Raw genomic sequence first — 15,466 nt, 5'->3', positions numbered from 1 at the left:
CTGGCAAATCACTGAACCTAGGGGCATCTGGGAGGGCTCAAGTGTTAAGTGTCTGCCTTCAGTTCAGGTCATGATCCCAGGGTCCTGGGATTGAGTCCTGCATTGGGCTCTCTGCTCAGCGGAGAGCCTGCTTCCTTCTCTCTCTCTGCCTGCCTCTCTGCCTACTTGTGATCTCTGTCAAATAAATACACAAAATCTTAAAAATAAATAAACAAACAAACAAATAAACAAAACTGCTGAAACTAGGGGTGCTCCTGAGGACCCGTGCCGCAACTATATTCTGAGAGAAATCCATTTGCTTTTCGGTAGCATACGGTCAAGCCAGATTCCCAGAATTCTACTGGACAAGTACGTTCTGAATGCTTAGGACAGTGTGTGCATGTGACCCGGAGGCCCCCAAACCTGGCAGGGCAACACGGGCATTTGGGAGTTCTGCAGGCCTGCCCAGGCTCACTGCAGCAAAAGTCCGGCCAGTGGCCGGGCATTTACTTCTTAGAAAACCTGACTTGTTGACCTGCAACTTTCGTAGAGCAGGACTTCCTGAACTTCTTGCCCCAGCAGCTGCTAATAGGCATGAATCACACCAGCTCAGCTTCCTTTCCTCTTCCAACCCACACCCGCCCTCCTCCCTCAGCTGCAGCTTGATCCAGTTCTTGCTGCTGGGGCCCACAAGCCAGGTTCGGCGCCATTTATCTAGGGTATATAAAGTGTTGGGAGAAAGATTTTTTTTAAATATTTTATTTATTTATTTGACAGAGATCACAAGTAGGCAGAGAGGGAGGCAGAGAGACAGGGGGAAGCAGGCTCCCCACTGAGCAGGGAGCCCGATGCAGGGCTCGATCCCAGGACTCTGAGACCATGACCTGAGCCGAAGGTAGAGGCCCAACCCACTGAGCCACCCAGGCGCCCCTTGAAAAATGTTTTTAGTATCTTATGAACTTTAAAAATGCACATAAAAGTGCCTTGTAGACATTAAAAACTTTACGAACATACTCTATTACTGGGCTTAACAGGCAGATGTGTGCACCATAAAATATAGCAGCGTCTTTGATGTGATGCTTCCAGGGCAAAGTTACACCTCCTGACAGCTCTCTGCCCTCCTCTAATTAAAAACTCACATAAATGCTATAGGCACACTTTTAACTTTGGTTTCAGATTTCAGCTTTGTTGATCTTGAGATATAAGCATTATCTCCGTGTTAAGAAATAACTTCAGGGGCGCCTGGGTGGCTCAGTGGGTTAAGCCGCTGCCTTCGGCTCAGGTCATGATCTCAGGGTCCTGGGATCGAGTCCCGCATCGGGCTCTCTGATCAGAAGGGAGCCTGCTTCCTCCTCTCTCTCTCTGCCTGCCTCTCTGCCTGCTTGTGATCTCTCTCTGTCAAATAAATAAATAAAATCTTTAAAAAAAAAAAAAAAAAAAAAAGAAATAACTTCATCAGGGAAAGATCGCAGACGCCTCACATTTAAATATCAGAACTCGCTTTACAGGGGTGCCTGGGCGGTTCAGCTGAGGTGGCATCTGCCTTTGGCTCAGTCATGATCTCAGGCTCCCTCGGTCTGCCTCTCCCTCTCTTTCTGCCCCTCCCCGTTCATGCTCTCTCTTGCATACTTTCTATCCAATAAATAAATAAAATATCTTTCTTAAAAAAGAACTCACTTTATGACGGGCCTCCTCTCCTCCTGAGCCCCTTCCCACCCCCCCTCCCCAGCACACGGCGCTGTCCTGTAACAATATACCCCTCGGGTCATGGGCAATCTTAGAACTCAAAAGAATCTCCAAAATTCAGTTGGACAAGTAAGTTCTGAATGCTTAGGACAGTGTGTGCATGTGACCTGGAGGTCCCCAAACCTGGCAGGGCAACACAGAAGGGCATGTGGGGAGTTCTGCAGGCCTGCCCAGACTCACTGAATCAAAAGTCCCGCCAGTGGGGTGTGGGCCTTTTTTTTTCTTAAGACTTTCTGAAGCAGATATAACTGGCAGAACCCCACAGAGGCTCTACATTTGGTGTGAACAAGCATGTCAGAAGGCAGGCAGGTGAACGGGATTTGTGGAACAGTCTTTAGACATTGGAGGCTAAGGAGCGAGAATTCCTAATCTTTTTTCTTTTTTTTAACATTTTATTTATTTAGTTTTTAGAGAGAGAGAGTGCACAAGCAGTGGGAGCAGCAGACTCCCCGCTGAGCAGGGAGCCCGATTTGAGGCTCTCTGACCTGAAGGCAGACACTCAACTGACTGAGCCACCACGCTGTCCCAGGAGAATTCACAATCTGGACATCACAAATAGTTCTGAGTGGCACAAGCACTATGACATTGGAGCCAAAGAGAAGAAAGTATAACTTAGTGCGTCACTTGCCTATGCGGTGAATAATATCTGCAAAGTCTAAAAATTATAAACCCTACTAAATGGTTTTCAGGAGGCTTACTTAGTCAGATAACAGTACAGATATTATTAAACTTGACAACATAAAAGCACAGCTGAAAGAACTGGAAGGTAGGAGGGAAAGAGGAAGTGGAAAATGGGGACGGGTGCTGACACCGGCTCTTACAAGGAGAGAGGCCTGGAGATCCGGTTTGAAGTTGATAGTATAAAGAAACAGAGATAGAAGGTTAACATTTAAAGTCTTAACAGTAGCCAATAAAAGAACTAAACTCACAGTTCAATAATACTAAGTTGGGAAGCAGAGAGGCAAAGTCACTTGCTCAAGTCGAGCTGGCAAGGAGACGGACTACGGGTCCTGCACGCTCCAGCCTCGGACTGTGCCAAGCCCTGTGCCGGGAAGTAACCTGCCCAACGTCACACACCTGCTTAGCAGCAGAGCTGGAAAAAGAAACTAGTTCTCAGGGCACCTCTGTGGCTCAGTTGGTTAAGCGACCGCCTTTGGTTCAGGTCATGATCCTGGAGACACGGGATCAAGTCCTGCATCGGGCTCCCTGCTTGGCCGGGAGCCTGCTTCTCCTTCTGACCCTTCCCATTCTCGTGCTCTCTCACACTCTCTCTCCCTCAAATAAATGAAATCTTTAAAAGAAAAATAAGGGAAAAAAAAGAAACTAATTCTCTAGCCTAAAAATTATTTGGAAAAGTTATTCCTAAAATTTCCAGAAAAGACCATGTTGAAAATTTCTCTCATTCGCTCCTCGCTCATTCTTTCATTCCTGCTCACCCTTTCCTCGGACACACACACACACACACACACACACACACACGACACTTCTTAAAAAGAGCTCCTCTGCTGAGCCCACTTCCTCTCTTCCCCTCCACATCAGGCCTGTTCTCCGGAGCGACACCAGCTGACAGAGCGAGTCCCCTCTGCTGGAGGCAACTATGAAGACTTCCACCCCCAGCCATTTTGTCTTTCAAGACCCGACAGAAGGATGAGGAGATCCACACCAGACACGGGGTGAGCCTTCCTGCTCATCTCTGAGTCTAGAGACGGAGACCACTGGCTTCTCGGGGCCGGGCCATGGGCAAGAGCACCAAGCACAAGGTGAGCAGCTGCTGCGCCGGGACAGGCTGAGGCCACAGGCTGCGGAGGGTGTCGAGGCTGGGGCCAGCGGGGGACCAGAGACCGGCCAGGGTGTGGGCCAGACCGCAGACCGCCAGAACCACTCAGTGGCCTGCGGAACTTCACAGAAACTTGTGAAATACTCAACAGAAATGCCAATCTACCCCCAAAATAAGACTTCAAAAATAAATTATAACCCAGACTCATTAGTACCTATAAAAAGCAATTCCAAAATTTCACCTTGATTCGCTAGTACTTACGCCATTTTCTGTGCGTTTCTCTGCAGGAACATTTATTACATTCCTCTGAGTTCTCTGCTCTTGGGTCTGACGGCCGCCTGGAGAAATGAAAGGGCCAGACTTACTAAAAGGCTAGAAAGAGGACACCCTCCCATCTCTTCACTTACTTATTTATGTGACACAAGTACAATATACTAGGTTAACAACTCAACCCTTGATACAGTTGAAAAAATGCTTTACAGTTAATTTTTATAAAGTTGTTTAAATGAAATTTCTTCTTTTATTTCAGAATCTTGAAATTGACCTATATCAAAAGATTTCTAACACTTAAAAACGGTCAAGATGGCAAGTTTTATATCACATGTATTTTACCACAACTAATTTTTATTAAACATTTTTAAAAGACTTTATTATAGTAGGGACTAAAACAGAACTTAAAATCCAGCAGTAAAAACATCGGTGCGCAGAGCTGGTCTTCACTGGCAGGCTCACAACTGACACAGGGCATCAACCCAAATCAGGCAGTCTTAAGAATTCTCCCCTGCTCCAAAAAAATTAAAATACTGCCCAAAAAGGCTTCAGACTTAAACTGTAGAAGCTATATGCCCTGTCGTATTTTTTAAACAAAATGAAGTGTGCAGCACACTTCATGTGCACCTGGTGACTCTGAAGTCACAGCAGCCGAAGCCTCTGATGTGTGCAGCGCCCGCCCCAGCCCACTCATCTCTACAGCCATTACCTAATGTCATTTGAGAATTATCACACCTCATAGCCCGCCTTACTACCTGAAATCCCTGACTTCAAAGGCACATGAACTTCATGTTAAAAAGACAAAATAAAACACAGGGAAACCCTTTTTTCCACTTTCCTATTACTCTGAAACATCTGAAGGAAAATGCTATAATGGAAGTATGGCTTGCTTCACCTTAAAGCACACATTCTCAAAGCCAGTGATATTGTCCCCAAGGGGCAAAGACTGGTCCTTAGGGAACAGAAAATATCTTACTCTTTTTATGTACACAGCAAAGATGTGCAGTGCATAAACAAATACATGGTACATCGGAAAAAAGGGAGAGAAAATTCAAAAGGAGTTAAACAGACATGAGGGGCATGTCATGTGGCAGAGCACAGTCCTACAGCCACAACAGCCTCTTCACAGAGTCCAGTTTCCTGGTAGCAGGATTCATTCTCTCTCTTTCTCTCTCTCTCTCTCTCTCTCTCTCACACACACACACACACACACACACACACAAACACACACAGCCACAGGCTTCCCTTGGAGTATGGCATCTGTCAGTTCACAAGGTAAATTAAATTCTTAGTTATTCTTGATATTTTTAAGGAATAAGGTATTCAGGTTAATTTAATATTCTAGAATGTCTTCCCCTTCCCAACAACAAGCTACCAAGAAGTTAGAGTACTATGAAACATCCAACATCAGAGTTTTACCAAGTGCCGCTCCATCTCCATAGTAAGGATGGCCTTACGGTTTGGAGTCAGCAGACAGCGAACAGTAAGGGGTGACAGGTAGGGCAAGAGCTTCTGGGACACCAGCCACACTGAACCCTTCACGAGAACACCTCACCAGCTGCAGTCATGACCCCATGCAGCGCACAGAGGAGGACATGGGACGGAGGACTAGGAAGTCACTTGCCCGTGACGCACACCAAGAAGTCAGCCTTGCCCCTGCCTCCAGCACGCCGGCTCCCGGGTCCCACTTTATGCTCTGGCCGTGGCCCTCACCGAGGCACTTTACACGCCAAGCTTGCTCCCCGAAGTGCAGATGGTGGCCGAAGCGAGCATCCTCTAGGCTCTCCTCTAGCTTCCAAATACAGAATCCTCCTCACTCTGGTGGGGGGCTCCTTCCCTTCTCAGGACGGGTCCTACAGTTCTACACAATAAACCTCCAATGTCATCCCCTTCAAATGCTATCAGTCGGTGACAACTGCCTTCCACTGGGCTCTGTGGGAAGCACAGAGGAATCATGTTCTTGGATCCTCATCTCTGGCTGTAAACCGGAGAAGCTCAGTGAACAAAAGAGGGAACAAAGCACCCTTAAAAAAAAAAAAGATTTACTTACTTGAGATGGTGGGGTGGTGGGGGCAGTGGGGAGAGGCAGAGGGAGAGAATCGTTAAAGCAGACTCTCCACGGAGAGTGGAGCCTGACGTGGGGCTCGAGCCCATGACCCAGGGGATCATGACCTGACTGGAATACAAGAGCCTGACACCCAACTGACTGAGCCACCCAGGGGCCCCCCGAAGGACCCACCATCTTACTCCTCGGGCTCTGAGAGACAGGCGCAGTGTGCGTAAGCACAGGCAGAGGAAAGCCGGCAGAGGGGAGAGCACTGTGGAGTCTCTTGTGAGTCGGGGCCCACAGAACATGAAGGTGCAAGAAGGGACGTGACTGAAGGGAAAAGAAGGGACGAGGAGGTTGACAAGATGGTAGGGTCCTATTACAAATGCCATCTAAGCCAGGCTGAGGAGGGTCAAGCAGGGAGGCAGGGGCTTTACTGGAAGGTTCTACAAATCAGTGCAAGCTGTGATGAATTTGGTTCTTCAGTCCTCACGGACTGTCCCTAACAGTCTCCTTCCTGGGAGCTTCCTTCAGCCTGGTATCCTGCACGCTCCCTCCACATCCTGCTCGACCCCTCAAGGTCCCCAGTCTGCCTTTTGCAAACCCGCAGCTCTGTGCTGACAGTGGTCCTCTAGGCATCGTGCAGCCCAGCAGCCCCTCCTCGCAGGGTCTGCCGGGCCTGCTGTGTCAGCTCCGCAAGGCAGAGCAGCACTGCGCGGGCAGGCCGCGCAGAACTGGAAGGTCAGCACTGTCACCTTCCTTAGGGCTCTGAACAGTTCTCTTTAAGTATCCCTAACGCTTTCAAACTTTATAAAGTGAGAATAAGATCTTCCTCTCAGCCCACCACCCAGGACATTAACAGTTATGCACACATATTATATCAGTAAAGGTAAAATACAAAACATTTAATTCACGTATAGCTAAGTACGGGGCACCTGGCTGGCTCAGTCAGTTAACCGTCCGCCTTCAGCTTCGGTCATGATCCCAGGGTCCTGGGATTGAGCCCCGCATGGGGCTCCCTGCTAGGTGGGAAGCCTGCTTCTCCCTTTGCCTGCCACTCCCCATGCTCGTGCTGTCTCTCTCTGTCAAATAAATACATAAATCTTAAAAAAAAAAAAAAAAAACCAACAGCTAGGTACAGGAGTGGTAAAGTATTTGGAGAGCTCAGGCAGAGAGCTAAAATACATTCTTGGCGCTAGAATAGCACGCAGCTGTCAGCTCATCTCGCCCTCCTTCCCGGGGGGCTTTTGTCCTGAGGAGCTGGACTCCTGTCTCAGGTACAGGGAGATGAAGAGCTGGACCTGGAGCCTGGCCTCCTGACTCCAGAAGACCGCGGACGGATGGAGGCAGAGCCAGAAGTAGTGAGACGCTGTCAAAAACAGCACCAGAACAATACTTACCACTATGGAAAGATGTTTTTTTTTGTTGTTGTTGTTATTTTTTTTTTAAGGATTTTATTTATTTATTTGACAGACAGAGATCCCAAGTAGGCAGAGAGGCAGGCAGAGAGAGAGGAGGAAGCAGGCCCCCATTGAGCAGAGAGCCCTATTCGGGCTCGATCCTAGGACCCTGGGATCATGACCCGAGCCGAAGGCAGAGGCCCTAACCCACTGAGCCACCCAGGCGCCCCTGGAAAGATGGTTTTAAAATAGCTAGTAGCTCATCCTAGGGGCAAAATGTCCTTTATGATAAAATATAAATAAAAGGGGATAATTTGCAATAAAGGAACCCTTTTACAAAAGGATGTCCCTGTTTATTTTTTTAAATACCAGAAGTAAGCTACAATCACAGTTAAATAACAAGTTAAAGGTCTCGTAATGCACAATGTATATATAGGCTTTTACAAAAAGATTCTCTTATTTTGTTTAAATTCTAATTCAAAAATAGGTAGCATATTGCCATGGTTTAAAATTCCAAAGGAGCACACGAGCATACAATTAACTATTTGTCCTCCCTCCCCTGCAGCCTTCCCCTGCAGCTAGCCATGCGACCAGTTTCTTACGCTTCCAAAGACATTTTACCCAGGTACAAGCCAATACAGGCGCAGAGAATTAGGCTTCTGTCTCCGTCACACAGAAGGCGACAACGGGCACGAGGGTTTGCACTGTGCTCACTTACTGACTTAGCTGTTCAGGAGATGGTGCGGGTCAGAGCACAGAGCCCCTTCCTTACTTCGGGCAGAGCGGCAGCCGACCGCACGCACGCACCGCCTCCTCTTTAACCTGATGCCCACGATGCCCATGGCGGCCATCAGGCCACCGCTCCTGGCCATGCTCCGAGAGCGGCCGTGCCCCTCAAGCAACGGTACGTCGGCCTCGTTTTGTACGTGTGCAGGCGTAGCTTTAGGGTAAGTTCTCAGAAGTGAGACTGCGAGGCTAAAGGTTTGGTTCCCTGGGGAGTTTAACAGAGGTTGCTAACTTGCCTCTCCGCAGCAGCTGCCACCTGGCGCGACCGCAGCGTCACGGACCCCCCCGCCCCCCGCCAGCACCACATTCGTCAATGCGCTCGAGCTCACCAGCGCAACGGGAGAAACAGATTCACTGTTTTCCCTACATTTCTTTCACTAGGAGTAAGGCTGAACATCCTTTCACATAACCTAGAGCCGGAGTGTATTTGCTTTTCTGTGAACTTTTTAAAAAAAACTGATTTTTCCTTATCAATTTTTAGGAACTCATATATAAATGTAGTTAGCCCTGCATACGAGCTATAAATGCTGTTTGCCAGGTTAAACTTTGTCTTTTGACTTTGCTTAGGTTAGTTATTGCCACACAGGTTTTCTTTTGGGGGGGTTCTTCTTTTCTCAATAATTTGGTTTTCTAGTCTTCTATAGCTTAGTGTTATACTTAGAAAGGTCTTGTTCAGGGGCGCCTGGGTGGCTCAGTGGGTTAAGCAACTGCCTTCGGCTCAGGTCACGGTCCCAGAGTCCCGGGATTGAGTCCCGCATCGGGCTCCCAGCTCCATGGGGAGTCTGCTTCTCTCTCTGACCTTCTTGCCTCTCATGCTCTCTCTCACTGTCTCTCTCTCAAATAAATAAATAAAATCTTTAAAAAAAAAAAAGAAAGGTCTTGTTCACTCCAAGAATTTAAAAAAAAAAAACATTTCTCGGAATTTTTCTAATCCTTACATGGTTTTATTTATTCTTAAAATCTTGATATTTGGGGCGCCTGGGTGGCTCAGTGGATTAAGCCGCTGCCTTCGGCTCAGGTCACGATCCCAGTGTCCTGGGATCGAGCCCCGCATCGGGCTCTCTGCTCAGCAGGGAGCCTGCTTCCTCCTCTCTCTCTCTGCCTGCCTCTCTGCCTACTTGTGATCTCTCTCTCTGTCAAATAAAATAAATAAAATCTTTAAAAAAAAAAATCTTGATATTTGATCTATCCAATATTTGTTAAAAGCAATAAAACAATGTCTTTAAACAGGAGGCCTCTTCACGTATCTGAGTCTATTGCCTGACCGGCCTGCAGCCCAGAGAATGAAGCGAGGCCGGGGCGGCCAGTGTGGAGCAGCTGTGGACGCGGGACGCCAACTCTCCCTCCTGCCACTTGTGAGTGAAGGGAAAACAAAGATGTAATTTATTTTAACATTTATTCCTATTTTATTTAAACAAACTACGGAAGGAGTTAACAAATGGGGAAAGCACTTCTCTACCTTGCTCAATGCTCTCGGTGGGGGAATCCTCGTGTCGAAGGAAAAACTTCACTTCTTCCCTGCGCGGCCCCCATTTCTGAAGATGTTCATACATCATGTGATCAAAGGGTATGGGACGCTCTAGAAAAAAAACACGTTTTACTTATTCCAGAAACAAAATGTCTCCAACCACAAGTAAAAAATACAGATTTAAATAAGTGTATACACACACATTAGAACTCAAAGATACTGTAAGCATTAAATTTTAACTTTAATGAAGTGAAAGCAGGAGTATGAGTTCCTGGGAAATAATTTAGGTAACACGTAAGCACAGGAAGTGTATATAAAAGCGATTTTTCAACATTAACAGAAAAATGGCCTCTATAATATTTATTTATCAGGAGGCACTGTGCCTCCCACTCTTCAAAGAAACACATTAACACAGTGGTTCAGCCTCACCATTCATTAAAGGGTTGTGTGCGGCGGTCAGACCCACGCAGGACGGACTGGGCACCTGCTGGCAGCTCAGGTACCAGTGTTGTGAGTGTGGCCAGCACCCGCAGAGACCAAAACTTACCCAGTTGATAATAAAAATTAAATTCTACAGAATCAAATGCACTAATATACTTCAAATAGTAAAATAAAGCTAAAATCCCCCTCGCTCACAGAGCAGCGACACCCGTCACTCGAGAAGGGCACTAACAGCTGCTAAATGTCTGAGGCACCACTTCATAGGTTTCATGCCAGGCTGCTTAGAACTGCATCACGTGTACAAACAGAAGCCAAAAACCTGGGTTGTTTACCTTTTTCTTAGTTATTTGAAGAACTATTTATATTTTGGATACTAATCCTGGGTTAGTTATATTGAAAATAGGCTTGTCTTTTAGTTTCGTTGGTGTCTTCTGTTAGAAGTTTAAAAATTTTAAATTATGTAAGTAATTATCAATCTCTTCTGATTTTGAAATTTTTTTGTACAATAAATCCTTTCTACTCCAAGGTCAAAAGTATAGTCCATATTTTTTTCCTACAAATTATAAAGTATTGCTTTTCATTGTCTTTATGGAACTGATCTGATTTTGTGTTTCATCCTTGAATCGTCAATTGTCCCAGCATTATTCACTCCCTCGAGTCTGCTTCCCCTGGAGACTGGTGATCGCCACCTCCGGCCGGCTCAGGCCCCCTTGGCCCCGGTCTCTTCCGCTCTGCTCTGCTCTGTGGGCTGTCACTCCTCCTCCACGCAATGCCCGTCTTCACTGCTACTGCTCTATCACTGCATCTGCCAGCTGAGGCCCCCTCACGTGGCTTATCTTTAAAATAAAACTGTCTTGGCTCTGCTTGGCCCTTTGCTCTCATATATCTTTTATTTTTATTTTTATTTTTTATTTTTTTTAAAAGATTTATTAGAGGGAGAGAAAGAGAGCTAGTGAGAGAGAGCATGAGTAGGGAGGAGAGGGAGAAGCTCCCTGTGAGCTGGGAGGGAGGCCGATGCAGGGCTCGATCCCAGGATCCTGGGATCATGACCTGATCGGAAGGCAGACTGAGCCACCTAGGTGCTCCTATTTTATTTTTTAAAAAGATTTTATTTATTTATTTGACAGAGAGAGAGAGATCACAAGTAGGCAGAGAGGCAGGCAGAGAGAGAGGGAGGAGACTCCCCACTGAGCAGGGAGACCGATGAGGGGCTCAATCCCAGGATCCTGAGATCATGACCTGAGCCGAAGGCAGAGGCTTACCCCACTGAGCCACCCAGGTGCCCCCTCATCTATCTTTTAAAGGAGCTGCTTATCAAGTTCTTTTTTTAAATGTAGGCTTTTGACTGTAATCATATTCATTTATTTATAAATAAAACTTGGGGAGATCCAAAATCTCTATAAACTGAGTCTTCTAGGGGCGCCTGGGTGGCTCAGTGGGTTAAGCCTCTGCCTTCAGCTCAGGTCATGATCTCACAGTCCTGGGATGGAGCCCCACATCGGGCTCCCTGCTCAGTGGAGAGTCTGCTTCTCCCTCTCTCTCTCTGCCTGCCTCTCTGCCTATTTGTGACTGCTCTGTCAAAAAACAAAAAACAGGGGTGCCTGGGTGGCTCAGTAGGTTGGGCCTCTGCCTTCGGCTCGGGTATGGTCTCGGGGTCCCGAGACCGAAGGCAGAGGCTTAACCCACTGAGCCACCCAGGTGCCCCTAAAGGTCTGTAAATCTTAATCTATTCCTTTGTACCTTACAGATTTTTTTTGTCTACATAATATATAAAAATAACTTTCATTTTAGAATAACTGCCATCCTCTAGAAAAGTAGCCAAGACTGTACAGAGCTCACCTCACCCATTCCTTTTAATGCTAATATCTCAACTACAGTATCTTTGTCAAAACTAAGAAACTGATGCTGGTACATTACTTTTAACTAAATTCCAGGCTTTACCTGTATTCCATCAGTTTCTCCCCTAATGTCCTCTTTCTGTTCCAGGAACAGAACCAGAAAATGACACTGCATTTATTTGTCTGAAACCCTGGGTCTCTGCTGGTCAATGACAGTTCATTCATCCCCCTCCACCCTTTTTTTAATGGCCTTGACAGTTGTGCGGAGTTCTGGTCAGGTCATTTATAGGATGTCCCTCCTGCTGACTTGTCTAATGTTTCTCCTCCCGAGGTGAGACAGAGGGGACGGGCTGGGGGAGAACCCCACCGAGCTGAGGTACCTTCTCCTTTCACCACACCAGGGTGTGCGCGCCGTCCCCATGACCGAGATGGGTCCCGCAGCCCGTGATGCTGGGCTCGCCCACCGAGCTAAGGTGGTGCCTGCCAGGTCCCCCCCACCCCAACGACTACCCGGTTCTCCAGCAGGCAGTTGGCAAATGCTGAGTGCTGCGAAGTGTGGAGGGACGACTACGGCTGAGGACAACAGCCTCTCTCCAGAAACAGTCCCCCGACACTTCCTTACATGCCGACAACTGATTCCTAAGACCCATTATGTCCTCTAGCTCTGTAACAGCAAATGGGAGGGAATTTCTCATTCTGAAGAGTTTAATACCTCTAAATACCTACTAAACTCCTCACAACTGTCAAGTGTGGAGCTATCTCCACCCCCACTGTTTGCTGTTAACATTAACAAATGTGGTTTGGGTAGGTGAAAAGTAAATTGTAGTGTGAACTATTCATATTTTGGGGGTAATTTCTTTTTTCTTTTTAAGATTTTATTTACCTGACAGAGAGATACAGCAAGAGAGGGAACACGAGCAGGGGGAGTGGGAGAGGGAAAAGAAGGCCTCCTGCTGAGCAGGGAGCCCGATGTGGGGCTCGATCCCAGGTCGATCATGGGATTGTGACCTGGGATCATGACCTGAGCCAAAGGCAGATGTACAAGGACTGAGTTACCCAGGTGCCACTTTGGCGTAATTTCTTGCTTAATTATTAATTATACCTTTCTGTTTTGTATTTTATTAGAGTTTGCATTTTACAAACATTCCTGAAAGGGCAAAGCGGCAATTTTTGAAGCCAAGGACCCTGAGATCATGACCTGAGCTGAAGGCAGAGGTTTAACCCACTGAGCCACCCAGGTGCCCAAACAAGAGAAATTCTAAACGTAGGCCTACACTGAAGAGAAGTGAAAACATGTGCCCACATAAACACTTGCATGTGAATGTTCACAGCAGCATTCTCTCAACCAAAAAGTGGAAACTACCCCAACGTCCATCACCTGCTGATGGATAAATGAAACATGGTCTATCATACAATCGGTATTACCAAACCAAACAAAGAAATTAAGTACTGCGATGTGCTACAACATGGATGAACCTTGAAACTATTATGCTAAGGAAAAGGCAGCCCCAAAAGCCACGTATTCCATGATTCCATATAGGAGGTACTAAGAATAGTCAAACACCGAGGGCAGCCAGCCATACAGTGGTTGCCAGTGCCTAGGGGAGGAAGGAAGGGAAAGGAACAGAGTTTGGCGATGGCTACACAACTTTCAAACAGTGATTTTTATGATGTGCGAATTTTATCTCAAGTTGAAGGGGAAAAAGGAAATACTGAAATATTCCCACTGCTGCTTGTGCTGGACGTGAGGAAGGAAATCAGAAAGACCAGGGGCCCCCAGGCAGTGACCCGGCAGTGTGGCGGGACGACAACAGCACTGTTCACTGTCAACATGAGCGTATGGCTGCATGAGAAACCTTTCTCTAAATGCGCTCTGAGAAGTGGACTTTGAGACGGAGAGAGAACTTGACGGGCTGCAGCCTAATCAAACATGCACGGTGTGATGTATTGCTCTGCCCCAGACAAGTTCGACATTTTTCTGAAGGACCCTGCCACTCCCGGCAACGTAACATGTCTGCGCTGCTAACTCCCCCGTCCTGCATGCGCGGGTCAGCCGTACCTTGTTCCTCAAACATCAGGGCAAAGACAGAAACGGTCTCATCTCAGTTGAAGATGATATCTGTGTTTGCTTAGCTCAAGTTCTGCACACAATTATTTGCACAAAAAACCCAAGCACAAAGTAAACTTTAAAGAAGTAAATCAGTTTTCAAAGTAACATTTCTAGGGGCACCTGGGTGGCTCAGTGGGTTAAGCCTCTGCCTCCGGCTCAGGTCATGATATTGGGGTCCTGGGATCGAGCCTCCCATCAGGCTCTCTGCTCGGGGGTGGGGGGGCTGCTTCCCCCGCTCTCTTTCTGCCTGACTCTCTGCCTACGTGTCATCTCTGTCAAATAAATAAATAAAATCTTAAAAAAAAAAGTAACACTTTTAATGTATACAGGCCTATAAAATATTTTTAAAATATTTCCTTTCTTTCTTTTAGAGAGAGAGCACATGAGAAGGCGGAGGAGCAGATGGAGAGGCAGAGAAATAGAATTTCCAGCAGACTCCTCACTGAGCACAGAGCCTGACATGGGGCTTGATCCCAGGACCCTGAGATCATGACCGGAGCAAAACCAAGAATCTGACACTCAGCTGACTGAGCCACCCAGACACCCCTGAGGATTACTTTATAACAATTAAATCCAATTTTGTCCTAAGTCAGTTATTTAACAAATTTGTTGCTTCCATTTATGAATTAAAAATTTCAAAGAAAAGATTATTTTCAAGAAAAGTAAGCTAAGCTTCACTGCCCTTGTTTTAAATAATAAAGGCTCCCTACAACATCATGTTTGAGTGAAAGGGGAAGCCAAACTGCCCTATGCATGTTACATAACAGTGTCTCACATAATGGGAATTTATGATAAGACTTTCAGGCATTCTTGGATAAGGCAAAAATAAAATGAGTAGGAAACTTAACAAAAGGAAAAGCTGAAGTTTCTACCTCCACACCTAGTTCACAATAGAGCTGGCCCTGGGTGGGGAGAGAAGCACGGTACGGCAGGCTAATATAAGCTAGCCAACCTGACAGATTGTGATAGGCTGACCTGTGTCACCCCACTAATTCATACACAGAACTCTTTTTAAAAATTTTTTTAGATTTTGTTTATTTGACAGATAGAGAGATCTTTAAGGAGGTATTAAGTAAAAATGAGGTCACCAGGGTGGGCTTGATTCCAATGTGTCCTCATATGAAGAAGAGACTAGAAGAGATTAAGACACAGACATGCACAGAGGGAAGACAGAGAGAAGGTGGCATCTGTAAGCCAAAGAGAGAGGCTTCAGGAAAATCGTAGGCTGTCAACACTCTGACCTCAGACCGGAGAATGAACGCCTGGTGTTTAAGTCCCTGAGGCCGTAGTGCCGCGCTACGGCAGCGCTAGCAAACCACTCTACAGATCTGCAGAGACACTCCCTTCTCCAAAGCACAGACACCGCCAGTGGAGCATACACTTCTGGCGCACTGATCATATTCATACAAGACGAGCTGCAGATGTGAGAATTTTCATGCAAGGATTCTCTGAAACCTGAAAATTTCTATAAGGGTTTCTTTAGGGTAAAAAGATAAGAGAATGGCTATTCTAAGTGCTTTCCCTCTTCCTCTGAATCTTACCCACCAGAAAGTATCTCTTTGAGACCCAGCTTTGACGTCTGTTTTATTCAGTGATTTAAGAAT

The 15,466-nt window shown here is 46.6% G+C and overlaps 1 protein-coding gene across 4 annotated transcripts in view; it reads right to left on the bottom strand.

Moving 5' to 3' along the window:
- PPP1R13B (protein phosphatase 1 regulatory subunit 13B) overlaps positions 1-15,466 on the bottom strand; it is a 93,048-nt gene that overhangs the window by 38,829 nt on the left and 38,753 nt on the right. For all 4 annotated transcript variants that reach the window (XM_082737417.1, XM_082737414.1, XM_082737415.1 and 1 more), the window contains exons 3-4: positions 9,465-9,584; positions 3,764-3,840 (exon numbers count right to left, since the gene is read on the bottom strand). In XM_082737417.1, coding sequence (XP_082593543.1) covers positions 3,764-3,840; positions 9,465-9,584 — 197 coding nt within the window. The remainder of the gene's footprint in view (positions 1-3,763; positions 3,841-9,464; positions 9,585-15,466) is intronic.

Source organism: Mustela nivalis (genome assembly GCF_964662115.1).
Source record: "Mustela nivalis genome assembly, chromosome: 6".
NCBI lineage: Eukaryota > Metazoa > Chordata > Mammalia > Carnivora > Mustelidae > Mustela > Mustela nivalis.
Note: the sequence above shows the minus strand (reverse complement) of the source record. Positions and strands in the feature narration are given on the sequence as shown.